The sequence below is a fragment of the Galleria mellonella genome, unplaced genomic scaffold, assembly GCF_026898425.1.
Source record: "Galleria mellonella isolate WM207_F2 unplaced genomic scaffold, CSIRO_AGI_GalMel_v1 utg139, whole genome shotgun sequence".
Classification (NCBI taxonomy): Eukaryota; Metazoa; Arthropoda; class Insecta; order Lepidoptera; family Pyralidae; genus Galleria; species Galleria mellonella.
The window spans coordinates 8984699-9004350 of record NW_026441995.1 but is presented as its reverse complement, the minus strand read 5'-3'; the positions used below and the strand labels follow the sequence as shown (position 1 = coordinate 9004350).

The 19652-nt window shown below is 30.9% G+C and overlaps 1 protein-coding gene and 1 pseudogene across 1 annotated transcript; one reads left to right on the top strand and one right to left on the bottom strand.

The window, feature by feature from the left end:
- Positions 1–3439: 3439 nt before the first annotated feature.
- On the top strand, positions 3440–4927 carry LOC113513620 (polyglutamylase complex subunit TTLL1-like). The gene has a single exon (XM_052903587.1). It carries the CDS (start codon positions 3564–3566, stop codon positions 4863–4865), a length of 1302 nt encoding a protein of 433 aa, XP_052759547.1. The 5' UTR covers positions 3440–3563; the 3' UTR covers positions 4866–4927.
- A 79-nt stretch (positions 4928–5006) lies between these two features.
- Positions 5007–8340, bottom strand: LOC116412980 (polyglutamylase complex subunit TTLL1-like; annotated as a pseudogene).
- Positions 8341–19652: the final 11312 nt, after the last annotated feature.

Sequence of the window (19652 nt, the reverse complement as noted above, 5' to 3'; positions counted from 1 at the left end):
TATGTGGCACGTCTGGTGATCTTAAATCAATGTAGTTTTATATCTGTGTGTTAAGGTCGCTATGGTAACTAGATGTTCATATATGGTTGTTGATTCTAACATAAAATATATTATTCTTGGCTGATTCTCTTTAATATGAAAAATTCCTCTGAGCACAATCCATTGTACAGGCGGTAGAACACGCAGAGTGAGGCAAAATCTCTCCTAAGACTTAAGGGTTCAATACCGCTTGTGAGCGTGAGATCATCGACAATTCTCATAGCTCGTCGTCGCAACGAGTCGAAAGGTTCAAGTTGGTATTTAGGTGCTCCGGCCCATAAGTGACAGCAATACTCCATGTGGGGTCGGATTTGCGATTTCTAGAGCATTAATCGCTGATCTGCTCTATTGAGCACACCGAGTTTTTTGGATGCCAGCTTCACCTTATCTTCGAGGTGGCCACGGAATTGTACATCACTAGAGATGTCGACACTAAGGATCCCAATGCTTCTAGAGATGTTAAGAGACGTGCCTTGAAACTGTGGAGCTACAGCAAATGGGATTTTCTTCTATTTTAGCAAGTATAAAATCAACAAAACATAATGTCACATAACTCGTCTATAAAATGACTGAGGAGATTTTACTGGCGATTGAACAGTTTATAACGATATTACTCACATATCGGATACTTTGGAAATAAATGATCGTAGTCGTAACATTTTTATTACGTATGGTAGAAATATGGATAGTACAGAATTCAGAGTATCATAAGTCTTTTATGACTGAATTATCAGCAGTCTTATCTCATTGTTACAGACAAAAACACAAAGTTAGCTAAGAGAACAAAAATATTAAAGTTCTCTAAAGACAATTTTTAAATATTTAAAAATAAAGTACAACATTTATGTATATAAATATGTATAAAATGTTTTAAGGTGTTCAGTCTGTCATATGTACCAATATTACATTTGTTTGTTAATAAAAGATTAAGTAAGATAAATATGTACAATAATGGAAAAATAAAAATAAACTCAGTAAATTATATGTAAGCTCATAAATCGAGGATTTTGCAATCGAATAAAAATTGCCTATACAGTCTCAATACATAATCGAATTGTTCAGTGAAGTAGCAAGGCCAGCTTTGCATTTCATATTCCATAAAAGAGAGCCATGAAATTATTTTTTAGCAAACTCAGTAAAAATGTAAATTTGATATTCGACTCAATTTATTAAAGTAGATATTTACTTACATAATAGGAAACTTTATAAAATTGTTTTCAGTAAAATGATAGTTTTGAGATAATTTAGATATTTAACGAAAACACAACAATTGTTCGGAGGATAATAAATAGTACGAAAATATCGTTGATCAGTAAATTATTTTATAAAATTTCCACAAAATTAAATAAGAAAAACATTGACCCAATTAACATTGCTTAAAAGTCTTTTATAACATAAACATGAATAATTTGGTTATCTGAGAAGTTATTTTAAATAACCTGTATTGTTTTATTTTACAATTATAAAAAAAAAGCGGAGATAATCGGTCGAAAATGATTGGGAGAGGGATGGTATTTTTATTACATAAGTAAAAACTATACAGTATTTAACTACTTCTTTCAAAATGATATTATTAGTAGTTGCTGAAATATAGCGCTATGTTTTCATAGAATGGCTAAAGTGGCATCATAAGGGTTCCTTTGTACTTTTATGTTACGGTATCCTAAAAATCGAGGTAAATATGTAACAAAGTATGCAACTATGTAGCTATATAACGAAACTCGTATCACGAGTGGGGAATTTTCTCAATTGTCGTCGCCAACCGCCTAATGCTGATTATTTTTATACAGGTATAAAAGTGCTGACTGATATCAAGCAAATCAAAATCACTCCATTCGCTGCCTCGCAATCACGAGGGATCCACTGTTTCCACGATCCGTTAGACAGTACCCCAATTTGCAACGAAATTTACATCACTCGAGTTGTGAAAAAAGATGGAAATATATTTATTATTTGGCCGGGTCAAGGACTTGATTATGCTTCGCTATGTTGTTTTCGTAATGAATGGAACGTAAAGCTTTATACCTGCGAGTTGAAAAATGAATATCTCTTTTTTGAAAGAGAGAAAGATGATTTTTTTTTAATATGGACTTATAAAATTACGCCTAACTAGCAATTTTTCATGAATATTCACGTGGAAGCTTATTAGAATAAATAGTATATAATTATTTAAAAATATAACATATGGATACCTTAATTTACTAGAACAACAATTAATTCTAGAAACCTATTGATTCAATGGAAATAAAATGAACATAAATACGTAAGTGTTTAAATAATTTGTAATGGTTTGCTAAAATACTATAATTGTATATTGTTGTTGAATTAAGTACGCAGAAATTGTACGTAAAAATAGAATTACAGCAGCAGGAAAAAATATCTAAACAAATAATAAAGCGTATTTCCTGTTTGCATCATAAAAGAGTCATATCGGCAATACAGAACTGGAGATGATCATAGCGCAGTTTAGAGAAAATAACACAAACAAAAGTAGAAGAAAATATTGAACAAGATTTCCTCGGGGGATTGAAGTCGTCCTCACTAAAATTGGATGGTAAACTGAAGACACAATAGGTTTTATTCTTTTTTACCTTACTCCGTCGAAGGGAAAAATCCTTTTCATCGCATGATCATCAATCAAGATTTATTTGTGTAATTTGCTTTTCAATACACGAACCATATTCAATACTTCCCTCGCACAGGTAAAAAAATATTGCTTTCCAAAACTTTCTTTGTAAGAATATCTATTGGAAGTGTATTTTGTTTTGCCACGTTGTTTGAATTTTTACCTCACAGGTGTAAATATTGTCTTTTGTATCTATCTCGGAAGTGAACAAAGGAAGTTGTTTTTTTCTAGTAACTTGAAAGGAAATGTATATGTGTATATATAATGCATGTAGTCTAATATTACAAATAAAATAAAAATACACGTCAATATTTTAAACCAATTGCACGTACCTATATCTTTTGATTTTTGATAGTTATCTATGTGACAGAGATTTACAAAATTTTGATAAAAAATGACTAAGTTTATTAAGATTTTATAACAATGACTTTTTATAAAATGGTTAGACAATTGGTCAGTAATAGTAGCAGATTATTGATTTTTTTTTATCAGATTGAAATTATCTTAATAGATTCATATAAATATTATAATAGTACGAAAAAATATTATATACGGAAAGATATTTGTAATATAATCAAGTTTAAATGGATAAACTTTAAAATAAAATTATTATTCTGTTACAATAACTTTTTGTGTACAATAAAAAATAAATTGTGATTAGGTGTTTTGAAATTTTAGTATTTGGTGATAAAATATTTCATTTTTTTGATAATAAAATAGAAGAATAGTAATGATTAAGTTAAACTTATGAAAAAATAAACTTAATGTCAAACACCGCATAAAGCAGTTTTAGAATATAAAATTGTCAGTATGAAATTGTCATCTTGCCTTTATATTTTATTTTGATATTGTTTTTAAATATGATTTTTGTAATTATGCTTTAATTTTTGTTCTAAATATGTCACAAGAAATTAGAAAAATATATTCAAATATTCACGGAAGATCTTCGTCGGCAACCATTGATAAAGGTAGAGTGACATACTGTACTGATTTGGAGAAATCTGTAATTATAAGCAATTTTGAACGTCGAGGTTGGATACAAGTGGCTCCAGATGACGAGTGGAATTTCTATTGGGCCTTCACGCAAAATTGTAGGTCTATTTTCAGTATCGATAGCGGATATAGAATGAACGATAATCAAATGATAAATCACTTTCCCAACCATTACGAGTTGTCCCGGAAAGATTTATTGGTGAAAAACATCAAAAGGTACAGAAAGGAACTTGAAAAGGAAGGCAATCCTTTGGCAGAAAAAACCGAAGTACCACTGCTTAATGGCCAAGTAGTCACTCGCTACGTTCACCTTGATTTTATACCGGTTACTTATGTTTTGCCAGCCGATTATAATATGTTCGTTGAAGAGTATAGAAAATCTCCACAAAGTACTTGGATAATGAAGCCGTGTGGAAAATCTCAGGGCGCGGGAATTTTCTTAATAAACAAACTTTCCAAACTGAAGAAGTGGTCTCGGGAAGCGAAAACACCATTTCACCCTCAACTCAGCAGTAAAGAAAGTTATGTAATATCGCGTTACATTGACAACCCTCTCTTGATCGGTGGCAAGAAATTCGATCTGAGACTATATGTCTTGGTAACATCATTCCGACCGTTGAAAGCCTATTTATTTCAACACGGGTTTTGTAGATTTTGTACGGTAAAGTATGATACAAGTGTAACTGAATTGGATAATATGTACGTACACTTGACAAACGTAAGTGTACAGAAACATGGCGGAGACTACAATAGTCTACATGGTGGAAAGATGAGCGTTCAAAATTTAAAATTATTTTTGGAAGGGACTCGTGGACGTAGTGTGACAGAAAAATTATTTGCAGAAATGCAGTGGTTAATTGTTCATTCTTTAAAAGCTGTATCTCCAGTAATGGCAAACGATCGACATTGTTTCGAATGCTACGGTTATGATATAATCATTGATAATATGCTGAAGCCTTGGTTAGTAGAAGTAAATGCTTCTCCATCATTACAATCAACGACCCACAATGATAGAATATTGAAACATAAGTTAATTGATAATATTGTATCAGTAGTTGTACCTCCTGACGGTATACCTGATGCAAGATGGAATAAGATCCCTGATGCTGATGCATTGGGAGATTTTGAACTTTTGATCGATGAAGAATTAATGGAAAAAGAAGATTTAAGTTCGCGGTATAATAAATATCACCGTTTCAAACTATAATACCGTTTGGGGTTTGTTTATATTCAATATATTTTTGCTTTAAATTAAATATATACACTTATTATGCATTTTTTAGTCGTATTAGTTACATTTTACAATAACTCTAAAAAATATGTTCAGTAGATATTAAGGGTATAAGCTTTATTTGAAACGATTACATAATACTTTATTTTTTCTCTCTATGAGTTTTAGATTTTCTTTGTACACAGAATCTTCATCAATAAGTACTCTAAAATCCCCTATAGCTTCAATAATGGGTGGTTTATTTCAACGAGCGTCCGGAATTTCATCAGGGGGGAGTACTACAGATAAAATGTTTTCAAGCAGTTTGTATTTTAATATTTTGTCGTTAACAGTGGTAGTGGTCATTGAAGGGGACGCATTAACCTCGATTAGCTAAGGTTTCAAGTTGTCATCTATGATAATATCATAGCCATAACATTCAAAGCAATGACGGTCATTTGACATTACAGGTGCTACGGCCTTTAATGAGTGTACTATCAGCCACTGTATCTCCTCGAATAAACGTTCAGTGGCTTCATGACCTCGAGTACCTTCTAAATATAGCTTTAAATTTTGTATACCTAATTTGCCTCCATGTTGGCTATTATAATCTACTCCATGTTTTTGCACACTAACATTTATTAAGTGAACATACATATTGTCGAGCTCAGTTCCATTAGTAGCATACTTCATTGTACAAAATCAACAAAATCCGTTGCGAAACATATAAGCTTTTAAAGGTCGAAAAGATGTAACAAGAACGTAAATCCTCAAATCGAATTGCTTTCCTCCGATCAGAAGTGGGTTTTCTATATACCGTGATAGTTACTACTAACTTTCACGGTATATAGAATGTATCTTTGCTAGTCAGATGGTGTTGGAAATATTTTTTTGATTCGCAATACCATTTTTTTTATTATGACAGCTTATTGATAAGATTAATTTCAACACCCTGGGATTTGCCATATGGTTTTAATATCCATGTAGTTTGTGGAAATTTACGATATTCTTCAAGGAACATATTGTAATCTGAGGGTAACACAAATATCAAAGGTATTAAATCTAGATATAAATATCGACTGATAACCAGACCACTTGGAAGTTTGACTTCATTTTATTCTGCGAGAGAATTGCCATCCTTTTCTATTTCTTTACGATACCTTTTAATATTTTTCACCAGTAAATCTTTGCGAATCAGTTTGTAATGATTTGGAAAGTGGTTGATTAACTGATTATCATTGAGTCTGTAACCACTATCTATAGTAAATAAATTGCGACAATTTAACGTACTAGACCAATTAATGTTCCAGTATCCATCAGGATTTACTTGTTTCCATCCTCTTTTTTTAAAGCTATTGATAACTATTAATTTTTCAAAATTAGTGCAGAAACGTATACTTGTATATCTTGGGCTTAACGGAGTATTTAGTATCCGACCATATATCCTAAAAGATGACTTTTTACTGTAAGATGCTATAGTTTAATTATTTATTAGCAAGCATTGAAGGGCAAAAAATACATTAGTCAGGATTCATAAATATTTACCATTTCTATAAAGCTATGAAATTGAGAGATTTGTTTATTTTGACAAGTTAGATATCTTCACTGATTAACATAAGAAATATATAAAGTATTTCTTGTCATAAAATTAGAAAAACATACTTTCTATATTAAAATATGATATTGTTTTTTATTTCTTTATATTCTTATTTAAGTGTTCAATAAAAACAGCATCTAATGTTATTATGTATGTGAAAGAGTTGCTGTTAAATCGTTAACAATAACCTTTATAATTTATGGATATTGTATCCGCTGTTATCCTCGTCGGCTAGAGTATGGAGATTATACTTGCTTTTGCATACATATCATTTATTATTAACAATATCGCGCACTTATTTCTCTTAAATTTAAGGCAATAGGTGCCTAAGAGCATTGTTGCATAATGTTGTTCTACAATGTGTAACGGTTCGTCATTTGTGTAAAAATACATTTAACGCCATCTTGTGGAGAGGTGTTGAACTTGCAAGAAATTTAAATAATAATATTATAATAAATAAATTAATATTTTAATGTTTACAGAAAAATGTATAACGCTAAAAAACGATTTAACAAAATTAATACTATATGAACGTTCATCTAATATTAATTTATGATATTTGATATTGATGCATTGTTAAATAGATGTTCAAAATGGTTACGGTAACCACTTATCATCAGGTGGGCCGTATGCTTGTTTGCCACCTCAGTGGTATAAAAAAAATTGTACGTCGTCATCATTATTATCCATTGACTGAATTAATAAAACTACTATTTTCATATGAAAATCGTATATGTTACAAAATGTATAAATTAGAATATTTAATAAATTTTAAGTAGGATTTAGTGAACTTATAGGCATACAATTAAGACTTAAAATTAATTATTTCTCTGTCAAATTTTACAGAAGAATAGGGAGTTTGAAATATATTCTACATTTTGGCGTGAAGAGGGCGCTTTGCGTGAAGCAGTTGTGTTTGCATGGCTGTGTTTCGGTTTGAAGGGTGGGATATGGCGTGAATTTACTGGGTACAGAGGAATAACACCTGAGTCCTCAGGAATGGCAACGCATGGGGGGTATCATGGGCGAAACAGTATACTCTGTTATGTCCATGGTACTGCTCATGTCTATAGGCGACGGTTACCACTTTCCATCAGGTGGGCCGTCAGCTTGTTTGCCATTCTAAGTTATATAAAAAAAAAAAAAAAAAAAAAAAAAAAAAAAAAAAAAAAAAAAAAAAAATTAATAGAAATTCATTGATTATAAGATATTATTTTATGATAAAAGTTAGTAATAAAATAAGAAAGCATTATAGTGAAAATATAATTACTTAACTTTAAAAAGAATAATCTATTTAATCGGACACTAAATTTACTACCACAGATAAACTGTCAATTCATAATGATATTTTATGTACGTAGGCGGGAAGAATTTAAATTTATCTCCTGACAAGGTAAAGTAATGAAAGATTGCATGTCTATCTGGTGCAGAAATAATGAATGTTATCGTAGATTAAAATTTATATTATATATTTCATAAATTTGATAAAACTATGATATTAGTATATGTTTTGATTCTGAATGATTGTATTTAGGAATAATACAATTATAATTTATGAAGGTAGTTGGATGATATGGTATTTTGGCGCGAGCCAATAGAAAGAGAGCACATAGGTAACCTAAAGTGGGGATAACCAATAGGGATGAATTGAATGAAGTTTTTGGAAATTGGAGGGAAAATGAACTAAGGATAGAGTGATGAAGGAATGTAGTAGAACGAACGAGTGGAGACCTTATAATAGAGCTTGAATGGAGGGGCTCGCGCTCTTTTCTTATGCGGCGCGCTAGCAGCAAAAATTAGAAGAACACTCATCGGGTCCGTGAAGAAGGCTCCCATTCGTGCTGGTCGAGACTCTGCCCGATTCGCTTGGTTCATTTATTTTAAAATTTATAGTGTAAAATTTAATTAAATTCGGGAGTGAATCGCGAGTGACTCCTGGTTGGCGCGGGTTTTTGATTTCTGGTAGCTGATTGGCGTGTAGCAGGTTCGAGGTTAGCGTAATCCAGTGAGTTCGCTCCGTTTTCTTGACTGTACTAATCTATATTATTTCCTCGTGTTTTCAGGATATTTAGAATAGGATTCGGTCAGCTTAGAGTAGTTTAAATTCATTATTATCAAATTTAAATTTTAATAATTTAAATTCAATTTTGCATTAGATATAAGAATAGCTAGGTTTTTAATAGGGTTTTCAACTAGCAAAGATTCAATATTTCAATGAATTGAGAAGAACTTTTATCATTAGATTTAGCGAATAGCTAGGTATAGTTTTGCAAATAATAAATTCAGAAGGTGTTTAAACATTAATAAATTTTGTTAAATAATTTAGAACTAGCTAGGGTTTTGCTAGGGATTTCAGCTAGCGTAGGAGAACATTTAAGATATTAAAACATAAACTGATTAAAGAAATAATGTTAATAAAAATGGACGAAGCAGATAATCCACAATCAATAATGCTTTGTGTGACCTAAATAATTATTAATTGTATGCTGAAAATAACATTATTGTTATTTTCAGCATCTATTTGTTCTTTCAGCATTTACTTTAACTAATTAATTCTAATTCAGCAATATAATTTTATGTGCATGTGTTTACCTATAAGTTCTCTATTTTATCATTTAAGTTTACTATATTCATTTTTAAATTTTATGTGTATGTATGTATTATTTTTCTTATTTCATAATTTGGTTTATCGTGTTGCTTTGATATTAGAAACGATTCGTAATACTCTGAGATCAGGACTCCTTTAATCCGTCTGTGGGACAATTGTTGCTTTATATAGTGGCTTATTGTCATACAGATGCGTTGTTCTAAGCCTGGTTCAACGTCAGAGTATGGTATAGGGAACAATTAGCGATCTGTAACATTCTTAATTATATAAAGGCTAATTATGTACCTAATACCTTTATGAAGTTTCAGCTAAATCAACTGATCTGTCATTTTATAGCATTTCATATGCAATTATTTAGATTGAAATAACTTTTTTATTTATGAACCGATTGAATTAAAACAAACACTAAATCTAGTAAACTAATTTGCAATGTACTAGTGAAAGCCGCGTTTAAATCGGTTAAGCCGTTTCTAAGATTATCGTGCACAAACGAACGAACAAAAGTTCTGAAAAATTGTTGTTTTGGTTTTATCATATTCATAAATATAATTTCTTATATTTACGTCTTCCATGTACTGACGGCGACTAGTTGCAATTTTATTACATGTATTGATTGCGAAGCTAACTTTAGCGAATCATTTTGCTATGTACGTTTTACATATTAACTAAGCCGATTTCATTGATTTTTCTATTTAGTTATTATAGTAATGCGTTAATTATTAGGTAGACTTGACATTTCTTTACTTAAACATTATTAGCTCATTATCCAAATAAGCTGAATTCTAAGCAAACTTTATCACATAAATTTATCTAATCACTGCGTCATATATACTAACTTAACCGTTTCTAAGTAGTCATTATAGTTATGCGTTATTTATTTATTACTTTACTCCATGGACAGACTGCGACCAGTTGCAATTTTATTATATGTATCGATCGCAAAGCCGACTTTAACGAAACTTATATCTATATACTGCGTTTTACATACTAATTTAACCGTTTCTAAAAAATTATTATAGTTACGTGGTATTCATTTATTACTTTACTACTAGGTAGATTAGTTTATTTAAAATGTCATTGTATTTAATTATCCGAATAGTCGGAATTTAAACATTTATACTATTCACTAAGCCTTCTTTAGCGTAACATTTTATTTAAATACTATGTCTTACATTATTAATTCAAATGTGACTTCGGCCTACTTGAGAAACACTCATAGTAGCTCTCTTCCTTCGGGTTGATCTACTCTTACCTGGCTACGGCCTATTCAACACTCTTAGTAGTTCTCTTTCTACGGGTTGATCTACTCACACCTGGCTACGGTCTCTTCAACTAACACTCTTAGTAGCTCTCTTCCTATGGGTGGATCTACTTATACCTGGCTACGGCCTATTGAACACTCTTAGTAGCTCTCTTTCTACGGGTTGATCTACTCATACCTGGCTACGGTCTCTTTAATTAACACTCTTAGTAGCTCTCTTCCTACGGGTTGATCTACTCGTATCTGGCTACGGCCTATTCAACAAACACTCTTAGTAGCTCTCTTCTCACGGATTGATCTGCTCATACCTGGCTACGGCCTATTCAACAAACACTCTTAGCTCTCTTCCTACGGGTTGATCTACTCGTACCTGGCTACGGTCTATTCAACAAACAGTCTTAGTAGCTCTTTTCCTACGGGTTGATCTACTCATACCTGGCTACGGCCTATTCAACAAACAATCTTAGTAGCTCTCTTCCTAGGGGTTGATCTACTCATACCTGGCTACGGCCTATTCAACAAACAATCTTAGTAGCTCTCTTCCTATGGGTTGATCTACTCATACTTGGCCTACTCGACATTCACAAAACCTATCTTATTCCTTGAGTATTCTTGGTATTAAGTAAATTATACAAAATTAAATATGCTATGTTTATATATAGCAGCTAGCAAAATTATATTGGTTTTGCCAATCTTACGGTGTGAAAGGTAAACCCTATCATACTATTCTACATATTAATCGGGCTGTCTCCACGGGTTGATCTCTAATGTCACAATATAGAGCCGAAACGGAGCCTCTCCCATACATTATTAGACGATTACACATTTATTAATTTGGCCAAATGATCGAGTGTTCACTATAATGATCTAATTATATTTAGGTGTTTAGGGTTCAAAAGGTTAATGACCTTTATTACTTTCCAAAAAAATTCTGTAGGGAGGGGGACCATTTCACACGCGACCATCAACACTTGTTCCTGTTATAAATTTATTTTTATTCCTTACTTATTTGAAGAATTAGAATATTTGCACGTCTAAAATTCTTAATTTTTGGAAGTTTATTATTATATATAAAATTGATTAAATTTTATCAATTACGAAAATTTATTTTATGTCAAAATTTTGATTACAAATACTATTAGTATAAATATGGTATTCCGAACATACAATTACGAGTATTATTATATAAATTGAATGTACATCAGTGACATTTAGTCTTCACGTTTTTAAATGATTAATCAAATGTAAATATTACTCTATTATAGGTTACTGAGCATCCCTTTGAGGGGATCAAATTAATTTACACCCTTGTATTCGGTAGGTCCTTGTATAACAAAAGTGATTAGGTAGTCATTTGTTCCGAAGCGAATATAATTCCCAGTGTTCCGTAAATGAATAATTACAATGTATCTATTTATGAGTTAAGATGAACATACGGGCCTAAATTTTGCCAAACAAACGTTCACACATGACTAAAAACTAGAGACCTCTATGTTTTAATAATTTTCTTTAATATCTAAAATTGTGATTGTATTAATCAGCGATAAACCTAATTTATCTATGACACGATAATATGACCACTCTTCAATGGCGTACAATTTAATGTTAGGCATGGGTAATATCTGTACCACTCCAATATTTATATATTGGATATTCCACTGGACATTGACGGCGGAGAAAGGGTCATCCATTTGTACAAAAGTCGATTGCTTGGGTACCTCTGTTCTGATCTTTATTGTATCGGTATACAGTAATCGGTGTGTAATACTGCAGACTACAGAAAAAAACAATCTTTTTTCTACATTGTTTATATCTTACTTATTCCAGTAAAATATAACCTCTATTTTACTGAGAATAATTAAAATTGATAATAGAACATTATTTGCTGTACACATTCAGCAACCCTATGTTTTAGTCTATAGAGAGACAAACACGCGGAAACTCGTGAAATATTGTTCGGATGATAAATGGAGTAGGGCGAGGTTATTAGACCGTAACATGTAAAATATCCGACATGGTGCTCAGCGTCTACAACTGACACATGTTCTGATATTATCAAAGCTTTTGATTTTGTGGGAGCTGTTTTACTTTACAATTTTCACCACTGTTATTGTTAATAATATACGCATACTGCAAAATTTTCCATGCAATGATGTGATTAACTGTGAATACCTGACACATAACTGATTGGGGACCAGTTTGATCGCATCTACAATTAAGTTCATTTTTGTATTTTCTTATTTATTCTATTGTCTACACTAATATTATAAACAGAACAATTTAAATTTTGTATGTTTTCGATTGAAAAAACTCTTTCAGCTATAGAAAGTTGCATTATTAGCGAGTAACATCTTCTGTCTGTCCATGCAAAGCCGGGACGAATCCCTAATTTTTTATAAAAATATTTATTATATTACTGTTATTAGTTTTGGCGAATACTAATAATAGTAATATAATAAATATGTTTCTTATTATTTTCCTTTTTAATTACTTCTTTTAATTATCAAGATTGAGCTTATTCGTTCAATATGTAATTGAATAGATATTCAATTTTCAAAATGTAAAAATAAATAATTAGTATCCGGTGGATCTTTTTCTAACTAAATTTGATGCAGACAAAATGAAATTTTTCTTGAACATAATCCGTTCGAAATTTACATCAAATTAAGAGTCTTCTCCTTTTGAAACTGAATCCTTTTATAGAACCAGTAGAATTTATTTATAATTTATTTATGTAACTCTTTTCCAATTAATTTATGAAAGAATGCGATGTAAATTTCTAACATAAATAGATACTGGGAGTAGATTTATTCTATTTAATAAATTATTTATTCAACATTTTTTTTTTTAAATAAATTTACTAGGTAACTTATCAAACAATGGGCTAGTAGGTTCATAAATAAGAATTCTGCTGTCGAAATTTAACCAACATGAAGATATGAATGAATGAATGATATTTCATTTCAAACCATAGTTAAAATAGTATTGGTTAAATTATCTTTAAGAAATAGTAATAGTAAAAGTATATATCAAATGTGGAGTCAAATATCAATGTCGCAAGTTTTGGTTTTCTAGTTTTAAAAAAATGGGTTTTTGACAAATTCTTGAAAAATTTACATCTAAAAACAAAAGTAAGTCGATATAAATAAACAGCTGTAGTTCAACACGAATCACGAGAATCATTACTTAATATACTTATTTTATTTGCTATGAAGTCTCCCATAACAAGTAGGTAAGCAATTGGTAGATATTATCATAAATTATTTAAATCCATTTATTTATTTATTCATTAGTACAAATATGTGTACATGGCGGACTTAATGTTAAAAGCATTCTCTCCCAGTCAACCATAGGGAAGCGTCAGAATACTCGAATGCGGTACTACTAATTATTGATATACATACATACTAAAATTACATATATAAACGAATAAATATATTGAAGGTGTATGAAATGAATTTTAAAGATACTTAGTTGACTGCAGAACTAGGATAACATCACTAATACACAATTCTTCCGAATATAAATAATAAGACTTCGACAAAGCTGGTGCCAGGCACGTATCATTTTTCTAAAGTGGGAAACAAACGGTAAGAGGCTATGAAGGAACCCATTCGATCGTGTGAATTCCCTCTTAGATCCTCGCTTTTTATATTTCACTCCACAGAAAAGCGGAAGGAAATTGTTTTCTGATTGCAAAAGGCCTTTAGATCGTTCGTGTATATTTTTAACATTAACTTTATGCTACGTGGTGCGTTTGATATCAAACATTAAAAGTACATTGCAATTGAAAATTTTTTGATAAAGGTTGTTAAACAGTTAACGAATAAATGACGATATAAATAATACCGCAATATTTTAATTAAAGTTGATACAATGGTGTTTTTATAAATAAATATAAACCTAAAATTGTATTCATACACAAATTGCATACTCAATCACAATAACGGCTGAATGGATTGAATGAAATTTGGTACATAATCTATTTGGTACGGATTATATACATTTTTTTACATTTGTGACCATCATGAACGGTAGGTAATTATTAAATTATTTTAGTTGCAGCCACAGACAGAGCGACAATAAAGGGGAAAGATTTAATAATGTAATATACAAATCAGTAATAAAATCAGATTATTCGTTTTTTTATACAACTTAGAATGGCAAACAAGCTGACGGCCCACCTGATGGAAAGTGGTAACCGTCGCCTATAGACATGAGCAGTACCATGGACATAACAGAGTGTACTGTTTCGCCTATGATACCCTCCATGCGTTGCCATTCCTGAGGCCTCAGGTGTTATTCCTCTGTACCCAGTAAATTCACGCCACATCCTACCCTTCAAACTGAAACACAGCCATGCAAACACAACTGCTTCACGGTTGAAACACGAATGAGACAGAGGTACCCAAGCAATCGACTTTTGTACAAAGTCTCCCTCTGATTTGGGAGCCATGATGTCATACAGCCGGAAGACTTCTATGTAATATTACCTTCCACTTTTTGTATCAGTAGTAACTAAGTTTTAGTGATTAATGATAAAGGCCAGCAGCAGTAGGTTGGCTTATCAGCTCATAGGCTACTCCATTCCTTTCACGTGGGTATCGTAAGGGGCGACTAAGGGAGGGCGAGTAATGGGCAACAGCGTCCGTTTTAAAACAACTCCAAAGTCTAATTGCAGTTGCCAATCCGCCTGTCAAGCGTGGCAACTACTGGCAAAACCCCCCAAGGATGGACGGTTAAAGGCTTATATGATATTATGATATATCATAATAATATCTACTATAATATATAATCACAGCATTATTATCTAGACTTTCCTAAAGTTGAAGAAGCAGCCTGAATCGTTATGAAAGAATTTTAAATTAAAATCACTGAATATACTTTAGGTTTTTGCTTCTACCATGGCGAGGTAGTTTCATCTCATTACGTGAACCTAGTTTGCAAAATGTTAACTAGATAAATAAATCTAAAATAATTGTCGACATATAAATTGACGTTTAATATAACATTACCACCAAGTTTATTTACAATACATTTACTTGTAGTATTAACGCATTTGTCTTTATAGCATGGTAAATGATCGTAAACATTTAACGTTAGGATTGTTGTTGACTATGTAGTAAAATTGTTATTAATTCGATGTTATCAAGTCAACAAGGGAGAGAAATGAAAATAAAAATAAGTGAGATAGAAATTTAATATATTTTAATTTCAGAAAATATGCATTTTTATAACAATAATAATATTGTCAATATCTCAATTCTATGATATAGATTTATTTTATATAATATGAGGATAAAATTGTTTACTGTTAGTAGCATATTAGCTAGAAAGTTTGTTATAGGGTTTTATTTCGAATTTCCCATCTTTTGCGCTAGTGTGTAGTGCTTTGTTCTCGTATTGGTCTTTTACTGGGTATGAAAAAGTTGGGTAACACATTTTTTCGATCAACATGTTGATAATTAGCGGCCCGCGTCAACTTTCTATTAATTTTTTTAAATAAAATAGTCTGTTTCTCGCTGGTAACTAGATACAAGATTACACAGATGAAAGAATTTTTAAAATCAGTTGAGTAACTTTTGAGTTTATACATTACAAAGAAAAATTTAAAAAATCAATTTCTCTTTACAATATTAGTTTGATAAAAAAATAATTAAATTGTACTACTGAAGGGTATTTTTTATGTCACTGAGGTGGAAAACAAGCATTTGGCTCACATGATGGTAAGTGGTTAGGTACCGTAGCCTATGAACGGTACATAAAAGGATTGCCTTTAGTCTTTTTTATATTTTTTGTTGTCTATTTTCTATTTTGTTTTATAGACAAAATACAATATTTTACTGAACTAGGTGCTGTCCTGCAGAAGTCTATATCACTGGTTATCTGATATTTGAGGTTCAGAGCGTAGTGTTAACCGATTGGTGTCTAATTTCGCAGTTTGAGCGCAGATCGATTCATACTAGTTCCGAGCAGCGATTTAATAATTTGTCTGAAGATGCCTCGTTTAGAGTGAGACACGTGCCACACAACGTGCGCGAACAAAATGGCTGTCGGAGATTGACAATTAATATGGAAGGTTGTGGACCTTACGGTAGTAATAGTAGTGGGCAATCTTCGAGTGTCTGCAGTCACATACATACTAATACGAGTAGTAGTGAAAATAAACAAAATAATTCTAATAGAATAACAAAATACAATTACATTCATGTACTCCGGTTCTACATAGGAATTTGCTAATATATTATTCTTTTAGAAATATTATAAAAAAATAAAAATCAGATGCTGTTAAGCTACTACTTCACTGCCATTCGACCGTAGTTTTCAATATCTATGCATCATTATTTTGTCGTGGAAATTCTTGCACGCAAATTGAATTTGCATGTAATTATGTAGTAATTGAAATAGTCCCAACAGATGTAATATACCCGTTATTAATAAATAAATCAACAAATTATAAAAAACTTAGACATTGGGTTTAAATATTTTTTTATTGACAATTGCAGAGTTTTTCTCTATTTCCTGATGGGTCAATGACCGCAACAGTATATTCCCGTATCGCTCGATAAATGTCGCATGGGTGTTCTACTCGCGAGCGATTCAAATTGATCGGATTCTGCGATAAGTTGGGTCGTGTTGGATTCTGATAAAGACACCTTTTCGTAATTTAAATACCGACAGCGTATTAAATGTACCAAATAATTTAAAGATATCGTAAGTTTCTACGTTGTCTTATTTTAGATATTATAGAATTCAAATAAATATCAAAAGTAATAAATAAATGCAATGAGAACAATTATAAAATTATTTTTTAGTACGTAGATATTAGGATTCTATAAATTTTTATGATTCACGATTTGAATATTATGAAATATTTTTTAGTTTTATCATGCCTCATTAATATTATCATATAAAATAAATAAATTTGCTATAAAGCTCAAAATTAGATACAAAATATATAACATAAAAAAAATTTGAAAGAACCAAGTTGGTAATTGTTCATAAATATATTTCAGTATGTTCAATTTATTCGGTAAAAAAGTGAACAAAACAATTTTTAAAATCCATTATTCATTCCAAAATGAGTAGAGTTTGTATAGCGGACTTAGCGGGCAATTCGAGAATATGCTTTCGCTTCCCCTGCAATCTCGGAGCTTCCTCGGCTTATTCGATTATGGAAAAGAGCTTCAAACATTGTCTTATCCAAGGGAACGACGCCGACACGATGTTCGTTACTTGAGTTACAGAGGCTTACTACTAGAATACTCTCCTCGCGACTTTGTCTGCTAAACTTCGTAAATTGTACAGTTTGTTTCAAACTCAACGAATTCATTATACAATTAGCAGGAACAGTGTCGAAACGTAAAGTTTTTTTAAGAAATATTCGTAGTCTGCTAGTATAATTAGACACAATACAATATTTTAATAATGTAGATTATGAATTATGTATTAATAATATGGAATTATGTAGTAAATTGCCAAGTGTCTAATCATAGATAAAAATGTTAGTTTAATAATTCTTATTAATATTGTAAAAGTGAGTTTGTTTCTGTTACCATTTAGTGCTCATTATGAAATTTGGCATATACATACGATATAAGAAGAGCATTAGCTACTTTTTATTCTGATTAATTAATAAAAACTGTAGCGGTTACGCGGACTAAGTCGCGGGTAGAAAGTACTAGAATATAATATAAATGATAATTACATTTTTTATTTTTTATTTTTATACAACTTAGAATGGCAAACAAGCTTACGGTCCACCTGATGGAAAGTGGTATATGCATACATGCACTATTGTTTATGTATGAAGTAAGCATTTAAGCGCTCTTGGTCCTAAATGTTGTCTACGTTCTCAAAATTACAACACCAAAATTTTTATTAATATTTATTACATTAATAAAGTGTCAGATACTATGAAATAAGTTTGAGATTTTTTAGTCGGCTCTCTGAAGCCATTCCATACAATCTATCCACAATATTGTCGTAGAGATAATTTGAGACAAGAGATATTAGGGGTACGTAATGTGACGCCTACCTATATAAAATCGATATTATTAAGTCGGCTGTGAACGTAAATTCAATTTTATTGGAACAAATTCGCAGGTGATAACGGTTCTAATAAAATCATCACTACCTATTACTTTTCGTTGTATGAACCTGTCAAAATTGCGGCATTTCTTACTTCTCTGATTATGTTTGGAATTTTTAAACATCGAACGCAATTGAGTTATTGTGACTGAAAAGAACAATTTCTACTTATCGGTCTAGACAGACAAAAAAGGATTATCGACTTGTTGGTTTTAAAGGACATTCAATGCAATTCTTTGAGTTAAAGCTAGTAACATGTTTATTTTAGTTTATTGTTAGCCATAAAATTGAAATTAGACTTCCTAGCTGTGCTATTTATACAAATAATAACAATTCAATTCAATCATGTATTGTATTTTTATGTTGTAACAATATAGATCTTAAGCATTAGAGGTATAGTATCAACATGAACTGTGGAAGGGCACAGCAATTACAATAATAAATATTACATAAAACACACATCTTCATTTTTATATTATACATGCATAGTCGATTAACACAAAACAAATAAAACATTATTAAATTAAAACAAAAAAACTAGGTACAAATACAATTAAATTATCTTATTGAAAAATTCCTGCAGTGTATAATAACTTTGTATAATAAGAAGTGCTTGCTGGTCCATTTTGATTAATAATGTAGAAACATTATTTTGAATATATTTTACATCTATCTTTTTATATAATTACTAATAAAGCACCTTACAAACCTTGCCAAGCTTTTACTATATTTCTATTATATTTTTGAGCAATGACATCGTAAAAGACATTTAATATCTAAAATCATCAAAATCAATTGATTTAATTAGATAAAGAAAAAATAAAAATCTTATTGTCTATCCGAATAAGTAGATTAATTGATATTTATCAACTAACTTTAAAAAGAAGTAGGTTTTCAATTCGGTTATATTATTTTTATTTTTGTTAACTCATAATTCCGTCAGTTATGAACTGATTTGGAAAAATATTTTTTTATCCGAATGGATATGTTTACAGATTGTTCCCATAGAAATTTTATTAATATCAGATCAATAGTTTAATTTTTAAAACAAAGTAACTAGTTTTCCCACAATTGAAGTCGGTTTTTTTTTTTGTAAAACACAATTTAATTATATAGGTAAAAATTAAAATTTTGCGAGACAAATGAATTACACAGACAATTTAGTTCTCAAGAATGGCCAAAGAATGGATCGGCAGCAGCTCGCTTCTTAATACATCACCCAAGTCT